The sequence below is a fragment of the Rhinopithecus roxellana genome, chromosome 19, assembly GCF_007565055.1.
Source record: "Rhinopithecus roxellana isolate Shanxi Qingling chromosome 19, ASM756505v1, whole genome shotgun sequence".
Classification (NCBI taxonomy): domain Eukaryota; kingdom Metazoa; phylum Chordata; class Mammalia; order Primates; family Cercopithecidae; genus Rhinopithecus; species Rhinopithecus roxellana.
The window spans coordinates 32,608,429-32,630,940 of record NC_044567.1 but is presented as its reverse complement, the minus strand read 5'-3'; the positions used below and the strand labels follow the sequence as shown (position 1 = coordinate 32,630,940).

At 54.2% G+C, this 22,512-nt stretch overlaps 1 protein-coding gene across 6 annotated transcripts; it reads left to right on the top strand.

The window, feature by feature from the left end:
* Positions 1-8,374: 8,374 nt before the first annotated feature.
* On the top strand, positions 8,375-22,103 carry ENGASE (endo-beta-N-acetylglucosaminidase). Of its 6 annotated transcripts, none has more exons than XM_030923583.1 (14): positions 8,375-8,640; positions 10,951-11,018; positions 11,185-11,386; positions 12,971-13,119; positions 13,698-13,855; positions 14,411-14,559; positions 15,397-15,562; positions 16,520-16,623; positions 16,983-17,091; positions 17,251-17,441; positions 18,024-18,172; positions 18,721-18,826; positions 19,102-19,216; positions 19,416-22,103. In XM_030923583.1, the coding sequence occupies exons 1-14, from the start codon at positions 8,507-8,509 to the stop codon at positions 19,830-19,832; spliced, it is 2,217 nt and encodes a 738-aa protein (XP_030779443.1). In that variant the 5' UTR covers positions 8,375-8,506; the 3' UTR covers positions 19,833-22,103. The 6 variants fall into 6 exon arrangements, 5 of the variants coding, with proteins under 5 accessions (XP_030779443.1, XP_010380244.2, XP_030779444.1 ...); XM_010381942.2 differs by having other exon boundaries at positions 18,718-18,826; XM_030923587.1 differs by having other exon boundaries at positions 8,605-8,640; positions 11,189-11,386; positions 18,718-18,826.
* Positions 22,104-22,512: the final 409 nt, after the last annotated feature.

Below are 22,512 nucleotides of genomic sequence, written 5' to 3'. Positions count from 1 at the left end.
TGTTCTCACGAGTAAGTGGGAGCTGAGCTATGAGAACGCAAAGGCATAAGAATGACACAATGGACTTTGGGGACTTGGGGGGAAGGGTGGGAGGGGGTGAGGGATAAAAGACCACAAATAGGGTATAGTGTACACTGCTCAGGTGATGGGTGCACCAAAATCTCACAAATCGCCACTAAAGAACTTACTCATGTAACCAAATGCCACCTGTACCCCAATAACTTATGGAAAAATTAAAAATAAAAAAACGAGACTAGAAATAAAAAAATAAGTAAACCTAACTTTACACTTTTGAAACCAGAAAAATGGCCAGGCAGCCGGGCGCAGTGGCTCATGCCTGTAATCCCAGCACTTTAGGAGGCCAAGATGGGAGGATGACCTGATGTAAGGAGTTCGGGACCAACCTGGCTAACATGGTGAAACCCCGTTTCTACTAAAAATAAAAAAGTAGCCGGGTGTGGTGGCAGGCACCTGTAATTCCAGCTACTCAGGAGGCTGAAGCAGGAGAATCGCTTGAACCCAGGAGGCGGAGGTTGCAGTGAACCGAAATTGCGCCACTGTACTTCAGCCTGGTCAACAGTGTGAGACTCTGTCTTAAAACAAAGCAAAACAAAATGGCCAGGTGAGGTGGCTCACGCCTGTAATCCCCACATTTTGGGAGGCTGAGGCAGGAGCATCACACGAGACCAGCTGGGCAACATGGTAAAACCCCGTCTCTACAACAAAGTATTAGCCAGGTGTGGTGGTATGCACCTGTAGTCCTGGCTACTGGGAAGGCTGAGGTGGGAGAATCGCTTAAGCAAGGGGGTTGCAGAGATTACAGTGAGCTGAGATCTTGCCACTGCACTCCAGCCTGGGTGACAGCGTGAGACCCTGACAAAACAAAAACAAACAACAACAAAACACACACACACACAAAACACCACAAAACAAACAAACAAACAAGAAAAACCCAGAAAAAGAACAACAACGTGAATCCAAAGGGCACGAAAATAGTAAAATCAGAAATTGGTGGAACAGAAAATAGAACGAAATAAAGAGCTTGTTTTTTGAAAAGATGAGTAACATGGACAGTCCTTCAGTGAAAAAGCATGAAGAAGAAACGGAAGAAGACACAAATAAACACAGAGATGGCACAACCCAGAGACAAAAGAAGATGATTAGGAACCACTTAACACCCCAAATGTGAAAACCTTGACGAAATGGACTCTTTTCTAGGAAAACAGTAACCAGCAAAATTGGCCCAGAAAGAAAGGAAAGTCCGAGTAGGTCAATGACCCAAAAGGAAGATGAACTATTAAAGACCTACTTCCCAAAAGGCATCTGAATTTGTAGATGTAAAAAGAAAAAGTAAACAAACACAATTAAGCTAGAGAATTATTAGCCCAAAATGCAGGGGAATATCTTTGTGAGCTTACAGCAGGACGACTCTGCTAAACTAGGGAAAACAGCAGTCACAGAGGATGATGTGAATACACCGGACCATACTGAAGTGTGAAACACCGATAGTGCCAGAGACTTTGAAAGAGTTCAAAGACAAGCAGCATGCAGATTCGCTCCCTTTATATACAGCAAAGGCAAAATATTAGTATCTGGCGTATGCAACACACCCCTATACACCAGTAAGAAAAAAACATAATTGAAATGAACAAAGGGCTTAATGGGATTGTCACAGAAGATGTAACACATATCCAAAGGGCTAATTGACATTACAAGCTGTGCAACTTGAAGTTTGTGTGTGTGTGTGTGTCGAGTTGTTTTTTTCTTTCCTTTTTTTTTTTTTTCTTTTTTTGAGACAGGGTCTCCCTTTGTCGCCCAGGCTGGAGTGCAGTGGCTGCAGTCTCGGCTCACTGCAGCCTTAACCTCCAGGGCTCAAGCAATCCTCCCACTTCAGCTTCCTGAGTAGCTGGGACTACAGGCGTATGTCACCATGCCATGTTGCCCAGGCTGGTCTCGAACTCCTGGTCTCAAGTGATTCACACACCTCGGCCTCCTAAAGTGCTGCGATTGCAGGAGTGAGCCTCTCATGCCTGACTGGTTCAGATTTTTTTTTTTTTTTTTTTTTTTTTTGAGACGGAGTCTTGCTCTGTCGCCCGGGCTGGAGTGCAGTGGCTGGATCTCAGCTCACTGCAAGCTCCGCCTCCCGGGTTAACGCCATTCTCCTGCCTCAGCCTCCCGAGTAGCTGGGACTACAGGCGCCCGCCACCTCGCCTGGCTAGTTTTTTGTATTTTTTAGTAGAGACGGGATTTCACCGTGTTAGCCAGGATGGTCTCGATCTCCTGACCTCGTGATCCGCCCGTCTCGGCCTCCCAAAGTGCTGGGATTACAGGCTTGAGCCACCGCGCCCGGCCGGGCCCAGATTTTTTAAGAGACAGGACCTTGCTTTGTCACTCAGGCTGGAGTGCAGTGGTACGGTTATAGCTCACTGCAGCCTCACTCCTGGTTCACGCTATCCTTTAACCTCAGCCCTTCCAGAGTAGCAGGGAATACAGGTGTGTGCCACAATGCCTGGCTAATTTTTAAATATTTTTGTAGAGTTGCAGGTGTCTCATTATACAGCCCAGGCTTGTTTCAAACTCCTGGACTCAAGCCATCCTTCCACCTTGGCCTCCCAAAGTGCTGGGATTGCAGGCGTGAACCACCGTGACTGGTACAACTTAAAGTTAAAACAACAATGAAACTCAATGTTCACACATCAGTTGAGCAAAAAAAAAAAATCTTAAAGTTTGATAACATCACTGTCTGAGAGGTTGTGGAGTAATACATACTCATCCAGTGCTGGGGAAAATGTCAATGGTGAAACCATTTTGAATGACAATTTGGTAGTGACTGTTACAACTGGAAGTGTGCATACTCTACTGTTAGTAACTCACGTTTTTACCTTAAAAAGAAAAAACATATACATGTATCCAAAAAGGTTTATACAAAGATACTCATTTTAACGTAAAAAAATAGCAAATGTTTGCTATGTTGCTATTTAAGTATTCACTGAAATGATGGCATATTAAGTAGCAGTCAAAATGAACAAATTAAGAGTTATATAAATCAATATGGCTTGATTTTAAAAATACTGCTAGGTGTGAAAAGCAAGATGCAGAATAACCTGTGCAATATGATACCATTTTTATAAAACATAAACAGCCCAATATAGTTCCAGGTACATATATTTTAAAGCATGTAGGTTTTAAATATTTATAAATGTACAGAAAAGTATTTTATTTATTTTTGAGACAGAGTCTCACTCTGTCACCCAGGCTGGAGTACAGTGGCATGATCTCGGCTCACTGCAATCTCCGCTTCCCGGGTTCAAGTGATTTTCCTGCCTCAGCCTCCACAGTAGCTGGGATTATAGGTATGTGCTACCATGCCTGGCTAACTTTTTGTATTTTTAGTAGAGACAGGGTTTTGCCGTGTTGCTCAGGTCTCAAACTCCTGAGCTCAAGTGATTCGCCTGTCTCGGCTTCCCAAAGTGCTGGGATTACCGGTGTAAGCCACTGTGCCTGGCCCAGAAAAGTATTTTAAAACATCTGGAAAAATACAGGCCAAATTGCAGATATTGGTGGAATACTGAGGGGTGGACTATTGAGGGGGAAGTATGGAAAGCAAGAGGCTGATGGATGAAAGGGGGCATGAATTCCATCTGCAATGCTTTGAAATTTTAAAAGGAGAAAATGAATGCCATGTGTCAAAAGACAAAATTATAACACATTTAGTTATACATCTAATTGGCTTTTATTTGAGATTCATGAATCAGGGCAGCTTCGCTTCTACAACATGGAGTAAGAGCTTCCATCGGCCAATGGCAGACAGCGGGTTTTGTGAGATGGGAACAAGGAAACGGAACCACAGGAAAAACGTCAGTTGGTTACCATTGTATTTCTTTGGTAAAGGTTAAAGCAGAGGGGACTTCCTTATTACACTGACTTACGTAGGCTGGAATCTCCTGTTTTCAGGAAAAACTTGAACTATCTGCTTCCTCAAGGCTTCAGTTTCATGATACGTGGCGTTTAGCATGAGTGACTCCATCTTGGTTTGGTGTGGTCTGTTGGAGCCTAGTGCAGGAGCTCAGTCCAAAATAATGGGCTCCCCTAACTTTTGTTTAACAAATATTTGTGCAATTGCAATAATAATATGAGGAAAAATGACCAAGGCAGGCATCCCAGATAGTGTCACTGTATTATTGAGGAGTGAGTGTGTGTTCACAGATGGAGGTGTGCAGGCAGGCAGGACTTTCCAGTAGGTACCTGGGCGCAGCCTCCAGTGGGTATAAAGGTGAGTTGGGGGCTGGAGCCGGGGGCCAGCCATAACCACAGCTTTCCTTCATTCATTAAGCCTTTACTGAGTAGCAAGGAGAAAGGGAGTGACAGTTGAAAAGTTCTTTTTCTTTCTTCCTTTTCTTTTTCTTTTTTTTTTTTTTTTTTTTGAGACAGGATCTCAATCTGTTGCCTGGGCTGCAGTGCAGTGGCATCATCATGGTTCACTGCAGCCTCGACTCCCCAGGCTCAAGTGATCCTCCCACCTCGGCCTCCTGAGTAGCTAGGAGTACAGGTGCACACCACCATGCCAGGCTAATTTTTTTTTTTTTTTTTTTTTTTTTGAGACGGAGTCTTGCTCTGTCATCAGGCTGGAGTGCAGTGGCATGATCGCAGCTCACTGCAACCTCTGCCTCTTGGGTTCGGGTGATTCCCCTGCCTCAGCCTTCCAAGTAGCTGGGACTACGGTTGCATGCCACCATGCCTGGCTACTTTTTTGTATTTTAGTAGAGACAAGGTTTCACCATGTTGGCCAGGATGGTCTCAATCTCCTGACCTCAAGTGATCCGCCCACCTCTGCCTTCCAAAGTGCTAGGATTACAGGTGTGAGCCATTGTGCCGGGCCCAGGCTAATGTTTTGTATTTTTTGGGATTTCTCCATGTTGCCCAGGCTAGTTTCCAAGTCTGCTCAAGCAATCAATTCTCCCACCTTGGCCTCCCAAAGTGCTGGAATTACAGGCGTAAGCCACCGCGTCCAGCCTTGAAAGTTTTACATGTGCTTTTTGTTTTTCCTCCAGCTGGTCTGAGACGTGTCTGAATGAAGGGACAGTGAGATTTATTGCAGAAGGAATGCAATGACAACGAACAAGGTAAGAAGATTTTGAATAACAAAAAAAGATACTAGCCTTGCAAGCAGGCTGCTGTTTTCAGAGGTTTGTCTAAATTCCAGGATTTACCCCACTCATCTTAGTTAGATTTAGCTACTGTAAAAACACCAAGATAGTACTGGTTTAAATAAGACAGAAGGATATTTCTTTCATTTAAGAGTCTGGGCTGGCCGGGAGTGGTGGCTCATGCCTGTAATTCCAGCACTTTGGGAGGCTGAGGTGGGCAGGTCAGCCTGATGACAGAGCAAGACTCCATCTCAAAAAAAAATAAAAAAATAAAAAATTAAGCTTGGCGTGGTGGTGGACGCCTGTACTTACAGCTATTCAGGAGGCTGAGGTGGGAGTTTGAGACCAGCCGGGCCAACATGGTGAAACCTTGTCTCCACTAAAAATACAAAAAATCAGCCAGGCGTGGTGGTGGGCACCTGTAATTCCAGGTACTTGGGAGGCTGAGGCAGGAGAATCCAGGAGCTGGAGGTTGCAGTGTGCCAAGATCACGCCACTGAGCTCCAGCCTGGACGACTGTCTCCAAAAAAAAAAAAAAAAGTCCAGACATAAGCAGCCCAGGGCAACACTGGTCTTGCTGTTGGGGACCTAGGCCCCTCCTACCCTTTCCACCAGTGACTTCCATCTCATGGTCTCAGATGGTTGCTGAAGTTCCTGCCTTCACATCCTTGCACCCAGTTGGTGACCAACAGAAGCGAGGAAGGAAGGGTGGAGGGCATGCCCCCTTTGTTTTGCAGGCACAACCAAAATTGCACTTATCACTTTGTTTCTTGTTTCATAAACCACAACTTACTCGTAAGTACACGTGGCAAGTGTAAGTGCTGGCGCTGGAGAATATTGTTTTTATCTGGGTTACCATGTAGTCAGCAAAAACGTGGGTCTTCCTTTTCTAAAGGACAGGCTCGGAAGGAATATTGGGGACAATTAGTTCCTGCCACACTCTTCAGCATATCAGCAACCAACCCCGGGGTCAGGTGGTGTCCACTCACCTGATTCTCACTTCTGGCTGCCCCGGAGGCCATGAGGGAGGAGGCAGAGGAAGGCAGAGCAAGCAGGTGTGAATCTAGTTCCCCACTCTGGGTGCTCTGGGCATGGCTGAGGGGTGGCACAGAGGCAAGCGCACGCACTGCGGCCCCACCGGCAACAGGAAGCTGACGGGACAGCATGGTCAGGCAGGGAGGCCCGAGGCTCAGCTGTCCCAAACCAACCAGGCTTCCTGCATGGGTGTGGGCAGAGCCCAGGACAGCTGAGAGCCTGCAGGGAGGTGTCAGAGGGGCCCCTGTAACAGGGCAGGTGGCTCTGCTGAGTCTGTAGTTCAGATTCACAGGTAGGGATGCCAGATTTAGCAAATGCATAGACAGCATCCTAGTTCAGTTTGAATTTTAGATAAATATGCAATCACTTTTTAATATAAGCTTGTCCTATGTCCCATGTGTCATTTATTTGGAATTCAAATTTAACTGATTGCTCTGTATTTTATCTGGAAACCCTAGAAGGTTAGGATTTAGAGGACCCACTCAGGCCTCAAATGGGTCCAGAGCCCCAGCGTGAGCCAATGTGACCTCAAGGCAGACAGGGCCCCTCCAGTCTTGGCCTGACGCCCAGAGAGACCACGAGCCACAGGGGCTAACAAGGGGCCAGAAGATCTGAGTCTTCTCTGTCCTCCGGGGCGTGCAGGGCAGCCTTCACCTTGCTCTTCTAGACCAGGTGCCTACTCTTTGGAAAGGAGAGAAGAGAAGGGAGGTTTGGGCATATTTTCTCCCAGAGACTGAACATTACCCAAGGGCTGTTCAAAGTATCCCTTAGAACTGTTCTAACCTGGGTAGGATGAAAGTTTATCTATATTTATTGCTAAGCTGGAGGTGAGGGCTTGGGAACACCCGGTTAGATGCACACCAAATCAAGACTGTCCACGTCTGGTGCACCCCTGAACACAGCAGGAGGGAGCCTACTGATCCACTGCCCTCGCTCACTGCAAGCTTCCCAGGGCTGAAGCCCCAGAGAGGAGGCCTCTGCCATCTCTGTCCTCCCCGTGGGTCAGCGTCTCCTGCTTCTGATGGGCCCATCCTTCTTGCCTAACTGGCTGGCCTGCACCATGGCCCATATTCAACAACCTTAGTCATAGCTCCCACCATCGGCATTTATGGAAGCTTGGAGCCTCATAAAGTTCAAAGTCTGCAACAATAATAAAGGCCCAGTCAACTTGGCTTGGACAGCAGCTGCAGCCCAGCACTGGAAGCTCCTAATTGTGGAGGGGTGTTTGGGCCTGGAGGGAGGAGAGCCTTGGCTTGCCCTGTGGGGCCCAGCCTTGAGTTCTGGCTTCTCAGGGCTCTGTTTTATCAGGTTTCCTGTGAATTCCTTCTGTGCCTAAGACGCTGGGCAGTGCCACTCTTGCAGAGGTGCCACTCCAGGCCCTGCACGCTTAGGGGCAGAGCAACTACTACTGTCGAGCACAGGCGTGGGGCCGTAGAAAGAAATCTGTGTTTCACTGGAAAACTATGCATCCTACATAGGAAACCGGCTTCCACGTGGTCGGATACTAACCTACTAACCTTTCATCTTTTTTTTTTTTTTTTTTTTTTTTTTTTTTTTTTTTTTTAGACGGAGTCTCCCTCTGTCACCCATTGAGGCTGGAGTGCAATGGCACCATCTCGGCTCATTGCAGCCTCTGCCTCCCGGGTTCCAGCTACTCTCCAGTCTCAGCCTCTTGGGTAGTTGGGATTACAGGCATGCACCACCACGGCCGGCTAATTTTTGTATTTTTAGTAGAGATGGGGGTTTCACCATGTTGGCCAGGCTGGTCTCGAACTCCTGACTTCAGGTTATCCGCCTGCCTTGGCCTTCCAAAGTGCTGGGATCACAGACCGGAGCCACCGCGCCCGGTCTGAAAATTATCTTTTAATAGGGATTAGCCGCGTGAGTTAAAGTCTCATTTCCACCATTTGCTGACTTTGTGCCCTTTGGGAAATTGCTTAATCTCTCCGGGATACACCACAATTTCCTTGCAAAGGAGGCTGGTGAAGATAAAAAGAGAACTCGCAGATTGGGGCCTTCGGAAGCCTTCTAGAGCCTTCTAGAACCGTGGACTCAAAACCAATAATGGGCAACAGCGACAAACGACGACGACGAACCCCGAGCTCAGATCTCGCCCAGGCCCCGCCCCTCACAGCCCCGCCCCGTCCTCGGCCCCGCCCCCGGCCTGTCGCCGCTACAAAGTCCCCGCCGGGGGGCGGCTGGCCGGAGTCAGCTCGGAGTCCCGTCCTAGTGCGGCGTCAGCGCTGCGCACTTCCCATTGGCCGAGCGCGGCGCGGGGGCGGGTCCGGGCCTGCGATTGGCTCTCGGCGGGCGCGGACGGTGTCATGGAGGCCGCGGCGGTGACGGTCACTCGGTCGGCTGCCCGGCGGCGGCGGGGGCGGCAGCTGCAGGAGGAGCAGGAGGAGCAGGAGGAGCAGGAACCGCGGCCGCGGCGGCGGCGGCGGCGGCAGGGGAGGAGGTGGGGCTGTGGGGCCCGTGTGATTCCCGATCCGCGGGGCTGAGAGTCCGTGGCCCTGGGGCCCGAGTTTCCCCCGCGCGGGCGCGCCGAGGGGCAAGGGGCCGGCACCCGTGTCTGCTCCGTGCACAGCAGGGGACAGCGGGTGGCAGCGCCCCTCCGCCCCGGTCCGTCCGTCCGTCCCCGCGCCACTGCTGGGCAACGGCCTCCGGCCCCCGTGCCTGACCTCCGTCCATCTCAGAAATGCGGGTGCAAACGCGAGTGGCCACGGGGCCTGGCAGGAATCCCGGGCCTCTCACGTCGCTGGTCTATGCGGACGATCCCGGCGGCGGTGCTCATGGCTCAGTGGATGCCGGCTGGTGGAAGGGGTGGCCTTCCGCAGGGGTGACACTAGAACTGAGTCTTTGGGGAGGAGGAAGCCTTCAGTAGGTGGAGAATGGGGAGTAGGGTATCCAGCTGGGGGGAACAGAAAGGGCCAAAGCACAGAGACAGAAAGGGACGAACATGCCCCTCTGGGCTGGGCTTCCTTCGTTTTGGGGGCACCTGCCCGCCCAGTAAACCTCCCCCTCGGTAGGTGTGGGGGGAAAAGTTAGAAACACAGACATGGCTTCCAGAAACAGCAGCCGTAGCTTTGTTTCTAAACCCAAAGCAGTGAGACTGCTGAGCTTTTCAGATCTCATGAGGATGGGATGGAGGCTGGCTGCTGGGAGAGTTATTTTGGGACAGGAGGAATGTGGAGATGGCTCTTTCCCTCCTAGTGGAGGAATGACAGGTGACAAAGGTGACCTGGTGTGGGATTGTTCTGAGAAGGCCTGGGAGGGGGCGGCTGAAGTATGATAAGGACATCAACAAGGGAGGGGGCTTCAGAAAAGGAAGGTGGAGAGGAACAACTTCTGGGCATCTCTGCTTGAATCTGTCCCCCACCCCTGCAGTTCTCAGGGTCTCCCAATGTCATTCTGGAGGCCCTGGGTCAGTGTTTGGTGGTGGCAGATGCTACAGAGGACTCTTTGCAACAGGCCTCTGAATGGCAGTGGGGTGATGGCAGATGACAGCTCAGTGAGCAAAGAAGTGGCCTTGGGCGTTGGTAGATTTAGAGAATCTCAACGCTGGTGCTGTGGCCCATAAATAGCCACTGCAGTGTCTTCTTACTGCTCTTAAAATAATAATAAGTTTTTAGGTCAGGCATGGTGGCTCATGCCTATAATCGCAGCACTTGGGAGGCTGACGCGGGTGTTCACCTGAGTTCAGGATTTTGAGAACAGCCTGGCCAACATGGTGAAACTCAGTCTCTACTAAAAGTACAAAATTAGGCGTGGTGGCAGACACCTGTAATCCCAGCTACTCGGGAGGCTGAGGCAGGAGACTCACTTGAACCCGGGAAGTGGAGGTTGCAGTGAGCCAAGATCTCACCACCTCACTCCAGCCGGGGTGACAGAGCAAGACTCTGTCTCAATCAATCAATTTTTAAAAGAAAGCGATTTGAGATGTATTTAGGAGCTTTCCATGTTAATGTACCAAAGGAACTCTTTCCGCCTGTAGCATACATCGGTGAACAGCATGAGGGGCACTTAGGAAAGTGTGGCCTATAGAGAAAGCAGCCTGGCCTCTGCTCTTAGGACCTGAAACTTTCTGGTACTTTTGGTATTTGGATATTGCCCCTTGGCCATAGAAAATCCTGGGGACCCTGTGAAGTATGTATGTCTGGTCTTTGGAGTGTGGTATTCAGGTGGCTGCTTTAGAGGGTAAGGTTTATTCTATTTTTTCGTTTTTTTTTTTTTTGAGATGGAGTCTCGTTCTGTTGCCCAAGTTGGAGTGTGGTGGCGCAGTCCTGGCTCACTGCAGTCTTCGCCTCTTGGGTTCAAGTGATTCTCCCTGCCTCAACCTCCCAAGGTGCTGGGATTACAGGTGTGCGCCACCACGCCCGACTAATTTTTGTATTAGTAGAGATGGGGTTTTGCCATGTTGACCAGGCTGGTCTTGAATTCCTGACCTCAGGTGATCCTCCTGCCTTGGCTTTCCAAAGTGTTGGGATTACAGGTGTGAGCTACTGCCTCTGGCGTAGAGTACGGTTTATTCTTAGGAGTAATCATTGGCACGTGTGTCCTTGCAAAAGCCAAGGCCTAGTTGCTAATACAGGTAACCTTAGGACTGTCACTTCCTTGCTTTATACAATGTTTCTACAGTTAATATTAAATAACGTAAGGCAGAGAATGTCTGTCCCTCCATGTTTAGATGAAACTGGTCCATTTGCTTCTAAGTGTTCTTGCCTATTTATGTTTTTATTTATAAATGTACAACTCCTTCTTTGCTTAGGATCAAAGATGAGGAAGAAGAGACAGTCTTTCGAGAGGTGGTCAGTTTTTCCCAGGACCCCCTGCCAGGTGAGGAGACAGAGGCCCTGAATACTGACTCCGCCTTCACGCCTGGGGCTTTGGGGCAGGTCAGCCCCCACCCACTCTCATGTTCCTTCTCTGTTATTGTCAAAACATTTCGATTAATCCTATAATAATTTCCATTAATCGCTCAATGTTTCTGTCCTCGGACCAGTTAGATATTATGACAAGGACACCACCAAACCTGTCAGCTTTTACTTGTCTTCGCTGGAGGAACTCTTGGCGTGGACGCCCCGCATGGAGGATGGCTTTAACGTGGCCCTGGAGCCCCTGGCGTGTCGCCAGCCCCCTCTGAGCAGCCAGAGGCCCCGGACTTTGTTGTGTCATGACATGATGGGGGGATATCTGGACGACAGGTGAGGACCTGGCCTTACATTGATTGTTTTTCTTTGCTGGAGTGGGGGCTGGAGGGGCAGGAGAGAGTGCTATGTGTAGAAAGAGCACTGGGCGGGGAGTCAGGAGACGGGCATTGGAGGGACTGCACTAACTGCGAGAGGAAGGCAGGCCCCAGTGTTTCATCCGTAAAACGGGAAGATTGGGCTGGGCTCGGCCCAGCACTTTGGGAGGTCAAGGCAGGGGGATCACCTAAGGTCAGGAGTTTGAGACCAGCCTGGCCAACATGGCGAAACTCTGCCCCTACTAAAAATAGAAAAATTAGCCAGGCGTGGTGGTAGGTGCCTGTAATCCCAGCTACTTAGGGGGTTAATGCAGGAGAATTGCTTGAACCAGGGAGGCAGAGATTGCAGTGAGCCAAGATTGCACCACTACACTCCAGCCTGGGCAACAGAGTGAGACTCTGTCTCAAAAAAAAAAAAAAAAAAAAAGGAAGATTGGATTAGGCAGTGTCTTATGTCCCTTTCAGCTCTAGAATCATTTGACTCCTTGAACCTCCTCAACTTGGAGGCTGGGAGATGGGACAGGGCACGGCAGGCAGGGGGTCCTCTTCAGCTGCCTGCCCCCAGCCTCACCCCCTCACTTGGTTTTTTTGTTCGTCACCTTCTTCCCTTAAGCTCTGATCCTGTTCTGGGTCGCTGGGTTCTGGCTTTGATGCACAGAGATGTTACACGCCCCACCCACCCCAGCTGCCGATGTCCCATCCAAAGCTGCCTTGGAGTCCACGTGGCGCTTTTAAATGTCCACAAAACACTCTTGGACCCTGTGACTGATGGGAAGGCTTGAGTCAGAGCCAACCATCAAGGTAGAGACAGAGGCAGGTGATGAAACCTTGGGCACAGCTCACACGGCTGCCAGCCCCAACCGTCGAGTTCCAGGAGACTGTCCTGAGGGACTGCCTCCCCCTCCACATAGAGCGGGAGGCCGGAGACGGGACTTCGACATGAGCCTTCCTACTTCCCCTCCTTTCTCTCCTTTGTTCATCTGCTCACAGAGGTTCGCAATGCTTGGTCCATCAGGCAAATGCCTGATGCCGCAGTCAGAACGCTCTGCCTGTGGCTGCAGGAGTGGCAACTGGTTCCTGCCTCTCCCTGCCTGCACCTTGCTTGGACACAGCAAGCTTCCAGGGAGTCTTGACTGAATGGAACTAAAGAGAGATCTCTGGGGACACCCTTCGGTCTCTGTGTCCTTATTCTGCTTCCTGAGACCCGACTCTATTTCTTTTTTTCTATATATTGAGACAGGGTCTTACTCTGTCACCCAGGCTGGAGTGCAGTGGTGCAATCTGGGCTCACTCTAGCCTTGACCCCCCAGGCTCAAGCGATTCTCCCACTTCAGCCCCCCAAGTAGCTGGGACTACAGGTGTGCACCACCACACCTGGCTAATTTTTCCAGTTTTTGGGGGGAGAGGCGGGGTTTTACCATGTTGCGCAGGCTGGTCTTAAACTCCTGGGCTTGAGTGATCCACCTGCCTTGGCCTCCCAAAGTGTGGGAATAAAGGCATGAATGAGCTGCCATGGCCAGCCCTGTTCTGTTTCTTTTCCCAGGTTCATTCAGGGCTCGGTGGTGCAGACTCCCTATGCTTTCTACCACTGGCAGTGCATCGACATCTTTGTGTACTTCAGCCACCACAGCGTCACCATCCCCCCGGTGGGCTGGACCAACGCTGCCCACAGGCATGGGGTCTGTGTGCTGGGTAAGAGCCAAGGACTCACCTCTGTGTCAGCCAGACTCCTCAGCTCACCAGCCAGGGGACCCCGTGATGAGGAGGCGCAGGCTTTGCCTGCTTCTCAGTGCACAGAGCCCCTTGCTGGGGGCTATCTTGGTTGGTCAGGACAGGCATCTGCAGGATTTTTCTGGAAAGGACCAGACAGTATTTTCAGCATTTCAGACCAGTGAGTCACTGTGGTGATGATTGGAGTGACAGCAGGTAAACAAATAGGTAGGGCCGTGTTCCAGTAAAATTGCATTTACAAACACAGGTAGTAGCAGGCATTGGCCCAAGGGCCACGGTTCGCCGATTCCTGGGTCAGAACAGTGCTGCTCAGGCTTTAGCCTCAATCCCAGTCGTTGATGGGCTTCCATCACCAGGATTGCTGGTCCCCATCGGCAGAGTGTCTGATTCACGGGATATATGGATATATGGGGATTTTAATGTCTACCAAGTGGTCAGGTGATACTGAGGCTGCTGATTCCAGAACCTCACTTTGAAAACCAGCAGGTCGAGGGAAGGTGATTCCCGTGGCCGACCTTGTTTCTCTCCTGTCCTCACAGGGACTTTCATCACGGAGTGGAATGAAGGGGGAAGGCTCTGTGAAGCCTTTCTGGCCGGGGATGAGCGTTCATACCAGGCAGTGGCCGACAGGCTGGTCCAGATCGCACAGTTTTTTCGTTTCGATGGCTGGCTGATCAACATCGAGAACTCTCTGAGTGTGAGTGCCCAGCCCTCACCCACCTCCCCGCCCCTTGCCGTGTTGCCACCCACCTCCACTTCTCTCCTTCCTTGGCCTCACCTCGCCCCACACCTGGGCTGCAGGTTGCAGCAGTAAGAGCCATTTCTCGCCTCCCAGGCAGTGCCAACTCTGAAATCTTAGTTACTCGCAGTGAGACGGAATCTCCTCCGACTGTTTCCAGCAAGCGTGCTTGGCCGGCTGTCACATTCCCGCCCTGTATGTGGGCCCGCCTTTCCTTTTCCGCGCTCTGCTCTGGGCTGGGTGTTTGGCTTCCTTCTCGGGGCACCCTCCCCTTTTGGTGCGCTCTGTCTTTTCCTGACTTCTGCGTTCATGTCCTTCCTGCCACAGTAAGAAAGGACAGTCATCTGTTTGGCTGGACTCCACTTTCGGGGCTGTGGCGGGGAGGGCCTTTCAGAACTGCAGCTTCACCTGTGGATCTGTTTGCTCTGCGTCCCCATCTGTCAGCGCCGGGTACTTCTCATGATAGACGGATCTGGGGTTCACGGAGGCTCTCACCTCGTTCCTCTCTTTCAGCTGGCCGCCGTAGGGAACACGCCTCCTTTCCTGCGGTACCTGACCACACAGCTGCACCGGCAGGTCCCGGGGGGCCTGGTGCTCTGGTATGACAGTGTGGTGCAGAGTGGGCAGCTCAAATGGCAAGACGAACTCAACCAGCACAACAGGTGAGCCTGCAGACGGGCGCCATGAGGGGGCGGGTGCTGCGAGGGGCGAGTGCCACAAGGGGCGGTCGCAGTCTCCCTCATGAAGTCAGTGCATATATGACTGCATTGGGTAAAAAGAGGGAGAAGGTAGGCCAGGTGTGACGGCCTACCCAGCACTTTGGGAGGCCTAGGCGGACAGGATCACGAGGTCAGGAGATTGAGACCATCCTGGCTAACACGGTGAAACCCCATCTCTACTAAAAATACAAAAAATTAGCTGGGCATGGTGGCGGGTACCTGTAGTCCCAGCTACTCGGGAGGCTGAAGCAGGAGTATGGCATGAACCTGGGAGATGGAGCTTGCAGTGAGCCAAGATCGTGCCACTGCACTCCAGCCTGAGCGACAGAGCGAGGCTCCGTCTCAAAAAGGCAAAGAGTTCTCTTAACATCCTGAACCTCAGCAGACACCATGGATGCTGGGCGAGGGTTTCAGGTCACCACCTGGGGTTGCTTCCTGCCCCTGGGGAACAGGCCATGCCCTAGGTCCTGGAGGCAGCTCCCAGCCCGTGAGTCATAGGTGCCTCTGAGTTCTAGGAGGGCAGAGGCTGAGACTGTGCAGGTGGAGGGGATGGCCCTGTCCCTCCGGGCTCTAGGAGGGAAAGCCTGCTGTGGGTGGGGTGGGGTGGAGGGGATGGCCCTGTCCCTCTGGGCTCTAGGAGGGAAAGCCTGCTGTGGGTGGGGTGGGGTGGCCCCGTCCCTCTGAGTACTAGGAGAGGAAGGGCTGAGACTGCGGGGTTGGCGGGGGACGGCCCCATCCTTCTCGGCCTGGGCCTCACAGCAGGCCCTTGTTGCTTCTCAGGGTCTTCTTTGATTCCTGCGACGGCTTCTTCACCAACTATAACTGGCGGGAGGAGCACTTGGAGCGGATGCTGGGGCAGGCTGGGGAGCGCCGGGCGGATGTGTACGTGGGCGTGGATGTGTTTGCTCGGGGGAACGTGGTCGGAGGCCGATTCGACACAGACAAGGTGGGTGGTGGTTTTCACCCAAGGGCCAGTGGCCCAGTGCCTCCCCTGGGACCTCGTTTCCTCATGGACCTTCCATTCCCGTCTGCACCTCAAAGGAATGACAGCAGCTGTTCTTCCCAGAGTGGGTACCCCCTGGCACTGAGAAACAGGGTGTCCTGCCCGGGCCAAGCCGTGTCCCCCCTGAAACCCCTTTCCCGGCTCTTTCTACAATCGGATAATGTTTTCTTGTGTGGGTGTTACCAGACAGAGGTGCGCTGTTCCCCCGCTGTCTGGTCCTCGGTGGGCCTAGGCCTCCTGTCCCAGCTGCGTTCCTTGACCTTCCCCCCAAGGGAAGCCTGCGCAGACGCAGAGGGGCCTGCAGTGCCTCCCACAGCGGCTCCGGGGTGAGGAAGGGGGAAGCACCCAGGATTTGGGGAGTGGTAGGAGTCATGGCAAGGGATCATTTTTTAGCAAGGCAGGTCATACCAGCACGGAGGAAGGAGCAGGACTGGGCTGGTGCCCCTGGCGTGGGATGCACAGGGCTCTGCCTGCCTCTGGCTTGTCAGTCCTGCCCCTTCCCAGAGCCCCAGGGATGTTCTCAGCCTTTCATTTAGCTTTAAATGAGTAAATTAATCTGATAACTAAAGGGCCTCTTTACTGCCCATGATTTTGATAATCGAATGAGGTGTGCCAGAGGACGATGGGACCGCGCGGCCACAGCCAGTTGGCGCCCAGCTCCTGCCCCCTGCCCTTGCAGCATCGCTGACCGCCTCTCCGGTGCCCTCTTCTGGTCGGCTTGTGGAATGATGGGGGTGATGCGCAGCAGCCCCCAGGTGCAGCTAGGAGGGAGGGGTTGGACAGCTTCCCCCTCCTGTTTCCCAGCTGTCCTGAGAGCCCCCACCCCACATCACTGGTGTCCAGGAGCCTGTCTGGACTCTGTGGTCCTGATATGCCCAGCGTCTCCCTCTGTCTCCTCAGTCGTTGGAGCTGATCCGAAAGCATGGGTTCTCCGTGGCTCTGTTTGCCCCCGGCTGGGTGTACGAGTGTCTGGAGAAGAAGGATTTCTTCCAGAACCAGGACAAGTGAGTCCTGCCATCCTGGGTGCTTAGTGCAGGCTGATGGGAGGGAGGGGTTTCTGGTTTCCCTGATAGGACACGTTTGTGCTCTTTAGCGACCCTTCCTAAGGGGGCGGTGGTTAAGGGAGGATGATGGGGGAAGAAACCAGCACGCTGGCTGCTTCCAGGCAGGGACCAAACCCAGCGACTGCTTCCTGCAGACTTGTGTTTGCAGCATATCCGTGGCCAGGGAGGCTGCAGTCCTCCCAGAAGTCCTGTCTTGGAGGGTGCAGGACGGCCTCGAGTTTCCACCAGCAAGTTTGAGGGACACTGAGAGGCTCCCTCCCTTCCTCCGGACTGAGCTGTTGCCCCCATGCCTCTGGCAGGTTCTGGGGCCGGCTGGAGCGCTATCTGCCCACACATAGCATCTGCTCCTTGCCTTTCGTCACGTCCTTCTGCCTGGGCATGGGTGCACGGAGGGTCTGCTATGGCCAGGTGGGTGGTGTCTTCCCTCCGTGTCTGTTCTCTGGCCTCAGCTGTGGGAGGAGCCTGGGACTTGCCAGCAGGCACGGTGGTGGTCTTGCCCTTCCCTTCCGCTCCGGGCACACTTGCTCTGTTGGCCTCTGCTGAGTGCCCCTGTTCTGCCCTTTTCAGGAGGAGGCGGTGGGGCCCTGGTACCACCTGAGCGCCCAGGAGATCCAGCCCTTGTTTGGGGAACACAGGCTGGGAGAGGATGGCCGGGGCTGGGTGAGGACGCACTGCTGCCTGGAGGATGCCTGGCACGGAGGCAGCTCCCTGCTCGTCCGGGGTGTGATCCCACCGGAGGTTGGAAATGTGGCCGTGAGGTGGGTGAGTGATGGGGGACGGTGGGTCCACCAGCTTCTCCCATCACACGTGGTGGCCGTGGAACTGGACAGATGGGGCAATGGAGGCCAGAATGAGGACAGAGGACAGACCCAGATTGGTTTTTTAAAATTGTGGTCAAAAATGCATTAACGTGAAATTTAACATCTTGACCACGTTTAAGTGAACAGTACGGGAATGTTCTGCGTACGTTGCTATGTGACAGATCCCTAGAACTGTGTCATCTTGTAGGACTGGACTCTCCCCATTGCACATTAGCCCCCCATCCTCCCCCAGCCTCCCAAAGCCACCCCTTTATTTTGCATTTGTGAGTTTGGATACTTTAGATGCCCCATATGAGGGAATCCCATATGGTATTTCAGAACTGAGATGTTTCAGCCCACAGAAGAATCTGGCCTTGGGGTAGGGCTTGTCCCCTGGCCCCAGACAGGAGCATGATGTGGGAGTGTTTGGCACCCACGTCCTCTGTTCCTGGAGAGAGGGGCTGGCGGATACAATTTGGAGCTGGCTTCGATTTCTCAGTGGTCTCTCTATGGCACTCACCACAGGACCCTTCTCCCCAGGCTATTTTCCCTGCAGGCCCCAGTGCCACCCAAGATTTTCCTGTCCATGGTATATAAGCTTGAGGGGCCCACGGACGTCACGGTTGCTTTAGAGCTAACCACAGGGGATGCCAGCAGCTGCCACATCGGTGGCATCTCAGTGTTGAACGGTGAGGCAATGGGGCCCAGGCCTGCCTCTGCCCGGCGGGGAGAGCTCAGTGGAGAGAAGTGTGGAGAGGCTCCTGGGGTGTGGGGAGGAGCTGGTGTGGACAGTGGCGGGGTAAATCCCACCTTTGCTGGAGTCAGGGCAGCTTGTGGTTGAGGCCTGGACAGGGAGGATTCACTTCTCAGCCACACCCTCTGCCCTGTGGCCTCGTCAGCAGCTGAGGCTCCTGTGCAGGGTGGACATGGGCCCCTTCCAGAGACCTGAGCTGCACACAGGCTTGCTGCTGGCCATGGCGAGGAGAGGGGCGAGTAAACGGGGTGGGGGAGACGGCGGGCTGGAAGACGCTGGGATGAGTGAGAGCGTGGCTGACCGCAGACATGCGTTTCATTCACTGAGCTCCTCTGGAGTCCTTCCTGGTGGCTTCTCCGGACCTGTGAGCCTCTGGCCTGACCGGGCGGTCTTCTCTGCACTCCTGGGGCCCCTTGGCGGCCCTTCTCAGTGCCTTTTCCTTTGAGACTCTCCCTTTGCAAGTCCCGTGTCTGTCTCCAGCAGAAACAAGCTCAAGCCACAGCCTCCGGCCCCTCCGGGCGCCCCCTCCAAAGCTGGCCAGATGGGTGGGTCGCTGCGGCCGGCAGCTGAGCAGGGGCTGGGTCCAGCAGTAAGTCCCTCTTCTTCCTCATGTCCCTCTCCCCATTCAAGTCTCTGTTGGGAAACCCCAGAGCTGGAGGGATGGAGGGGCCCTGGGCTGGTCTCCAGGTTTTGGGCAGCTCTGAGACGGAAGCCCAGGACAGCTGCTGGGAGCCCTGCGGTCGGCCTAGGGTCCCCACCGACCCTGGGACGGATCTCCCTTCTGCTGTGGCTTGGGGCCTCTGGACGGCTCACCCTGGAGCCACTGGGCTGAGCCCGGCCTGTGATCAGCCCTTTCGCCCGCAGCTGCTACGAGGTGAGCCTGCGTGGGTGCCTGCTGCTAGACCTCCTCGTTTGCTTCTCACGGCCGCCAGGTAGTCGGGAGGAGGAGAGCTTCACCTGTCGGCTTGGAGAGCTCCAGGTAATGCTTCCCAGAGGGGTTCAGGCTGGGCTGGCCGTTTGTCCAGCTGGAGTGGGGGTGGAGGCTACCCCAGGCCGCTCCCTTCTCAGGTTCCGTGGGGGAACTGGGGTGGAGGAGTCAGGGAGGGGAAATGTGTGGGTGGGTGCACCCTCTCCCTGCCCCTGGGCGTCTGACCATGCTGAGCCTTCTCTCCTGCCAGGTGGTGGACGCTGCCAGCCTGCTGGCCCCTCTGCCCCAGGTGGAGACCGTCACCATCTCTCAGGTCCACTGGCAGCCGGCTGCCTCTGAGCGGGAGGGGCCCCCTGCTCTGCTCCAGCTCAGCTGCACCCTGCAGTGGTCCTTCCTCCTCTCACAAGTCCGCTGCTTCCGAATCCACTACTGGGGAGGGACGAGTGATGGTTCTCCGGGCAGGGAGCTGCCGAGGCCAGAGATGCCCACGTTCCTGGGGTTGGCTTTTGCCACCCAGTACCGGATAGTGGACCTGCTGGTGGAAGCCGCCGGGCCCGGTCAGGATCGTCGCGTGGAGTTTCTGGTGGAGCCTGTCCTGAAGGAAGGGTTCCGGGTACCTCAGGCCGAGTGGGGCAGGGCGGCTCTGCTTTATTCAGCCCCCGCATGAGTGGATGCTAAAGCCGGGTGGTCTCCTGGCCTCCGGCTGAGGCCTCTTCCCAGCTCTCTGCTCCTGGCCTGCGCTGGACCTGCTAAGTGCCGGCAGTGGCGGCGAGACCCCGGTCCCGGGGCTGGGGCGGAAGACCCCTAGCTGAATGCTGTGATTTTCTGGCCGGGGGCGGTGGAAACAGGAAACCAAGCAGTGGGATCACAGCGTTGGTTACTGAGAGGCGAGTGGCGGGCCCTCTGTTTCTGCCTTGTCTCTGCCCACGGTACATGGTTCCCAGGTGAAAATCAAAGGAGGGGAAGAAGTTGAGAAGAGAAAATTCCATAAAGAGTATTTCCTAATAGGCTGCAAGATGCTGATGCTGAGAATGACATTTTCTTTCCTGCAGATGAAACTATTAGAAAGGCTCTTAGATTGTGGCAGGTAGGCTTTGGAGCAGGCCCCAAGACGTTTCTGAGGATGCGGACGAGCTACAGCAGCTCCTGGGGTGGGGCTGCCTGCGGGATGGCGGGAGAGGATGCCCTGGAGAACCCTCCCCGCGGTGGGAAGGGCCCGTTTCCCTGAGGATTGGGCATTCCGGGCCAGCTGGTGCCGGCTTCGTGCCTCCACGTGGGCCAGCCCCAGCTGCTGCGTGTTTCCTGGTGTTGGCAATTTACTGCGCTGCTGCGTGTTTCCTGGTGTTGGCAATTTACTGCGCTGCTGCGTGTTTCCTGGTGTTGGCAATTTACTGCGCTGCTGCGTGTGAGGTCATCTCCAGAGCATTTTCAGCAGCCCCTGGCTCTGCTGCGTTTCTTCTGGGCTGTGGGCGTGCAGGGAAGTGGCTCTGAGGCAGTCTGCGCTGTGGCCCTTCCTCTGCCCAGCGAGAGGCTGTGGGCTCTGGACAAGCTGCCCTTCAGGCTCGGGTAGCAGGTCAGTCCAGGCAGGAAGCAGTACCTGCCCCCCACGCCAGCCCAGCCCCAGCCTGTGTGCAGGAGCTGCAGGACCTGTGGGGGCTTTTCCAGCTACTCTGTTCCTTCACGTCGTCCCTTCTCAGCCTCGTCCAAGCACCGGGGAGACCTCCAGGCTTACCCCTTGAGCAGGAGTCAGCACAGGTGCGAGGGGGATTGAGGGAGGCAGGGTCTTCACCACAGGCCCCTTCTTCTGTCTTTCCTGCTCTTTCTGCTCGCCGTCTCCTCCCCTCTGCCCAGGCCTCTGCAGCTGCACCGCCTCTGCTACACCTGGGCTGCCTGGGAGGCTTCCTGGTGTGGTGTCTGGACCCCACAGCCTTGGGTCATACTGCGGCTGATCTAGGTGGGGTCTGTTGTGGTCCTTCCACGGTGTCAATGGCCTGAGGTCCCTTGCTTTTGGGGCGTCTCTCACCCCCAGGCCACATAGGGCCAGTGGTGGGGGTTCCCTTGATGTTGGGCAGTGCTGAGGGCTGGGATGCTCTGTGACCCCAGTTGGAGCCCACACCTAAGGGCTGGCATCCACATCATTTCACCCTGCAGTGAGGGAAGAGGCCACCAGGTGGCAGCACAGCCACACCCGTTCCCATGTCCGGAGGAGGGCAAGGCTGGGTGCTCAGCAGCCGCTCTGAGCTGGGGCTCCTTCCAGGGGCTGAAATCCACATTTCTCCATCTTCCCTGCCTGCCTGGGTACTCATGCCAAGTAGGGAGTCCTGGGATTAGGGGTTCTATGCTCTTGCCTAATTAGGAACATTCTTCCCTGTCTCATGTGAGTTTGCCAAGGATATGGGGCAGGAGGCTTCCTCTGCTGACCCCCCTGCAGCCTGGAGCCACCCCGGGGACTGTCCTGGGTGGAGGGCAGGTGAACCCAAGCTGCTGCCGCCTGGAGCCACTCACTCAACTTTTTTCAGCTGTGACCATTCCCGGGCGCTCTTTAAGCCTTTCTGTCTCATTTGGAACTAGGGGGAACCAGGAGGGGCTCCTGGCCCGTGTCCTCTGCAGCGAGGGTTGTGGGGGTGCAGCATCCATGCCTTGGGGCTCGCCTTTCATGAAGTCTATTTTTTAAGTGCTGGCTCCCCCGAATATTTTATGCAGAGGAGGGAAAATTTATAGTGGCAATTATTTTCTCACAGTCTGGTGAGCAGGCAATTAGGAGGAAGGGGGCCTAGCAGAGCGTGGCGTGTGGCAGAATCGCACTGCTCCGGCTCCCCAGCCCCACCGCCATGCAGGGCTCGTGTGCAGGAAAATTAATATGCCAGCGCTTAGGCCTGTGCCCCTCTGCTGGGTGTAACTGCTCTGAAATAAATGGTCTGACATTGTGAAAAGTGCAGTCGAGTCCTGGTGTGGTGGAGCACAGGCAGCACCAGCCCAGCGCTGGATGCTGGCTCCCTGTACAGCCCTGGCTCCAGCCCCAGGCTTCTGAGCTCTGGGTTCAGGTTCTGCCACTCGTCTTCCCGTCCCCTCCTCAGCTGACCCTTTGCAGCTGTGCTCTAGCTCCTGGCCGCCTTCCAGGAGGGGTGACAGGCTGGCGAAGTGGGTTTACCTTGAAGCAACATGGCTCCTCATGGGCCCCAGCTTGGGCTACACCAGGGGTGCAGAACTGGCTGGAGCACCAGCCACCTTTGCCTCTGTGCCATGTCCCCCCACCCTCCTAGCTCCGTGCTCTTTCTTGCATTGGGTCGACCAAGCACAGCTGTGTGGTCACCAGGTGTAAGCCTTCTGCCTTCTGAGGTGCATTC

Excerpts from the sequence above, each read along its gene's own strand:
- ENGASE (XM_010381942.2), top strand. The coding sequence starts at position 8,507 with ATGGAGGCCGCGGCGGTGACGGTCACTCGGTCGGCTGCCCGGCGGCGG. Across the intron at positions 15,563-16,519 it reads GCCGATTCGACACAGACAAG|TCGTTGGAGCTGATCCGAAA; the intron begins GTGGGTGGTGGT and ends CTGTCTCCTCAG. Across the intron at positions 17,442-18,023 it reads GTTGGAAATGTGGCCGTGAG|GCTATTTTCCCTGCAGGCCC; the intron begins GTGGGTGAGTGA and ends CCTTCTCCCCAG.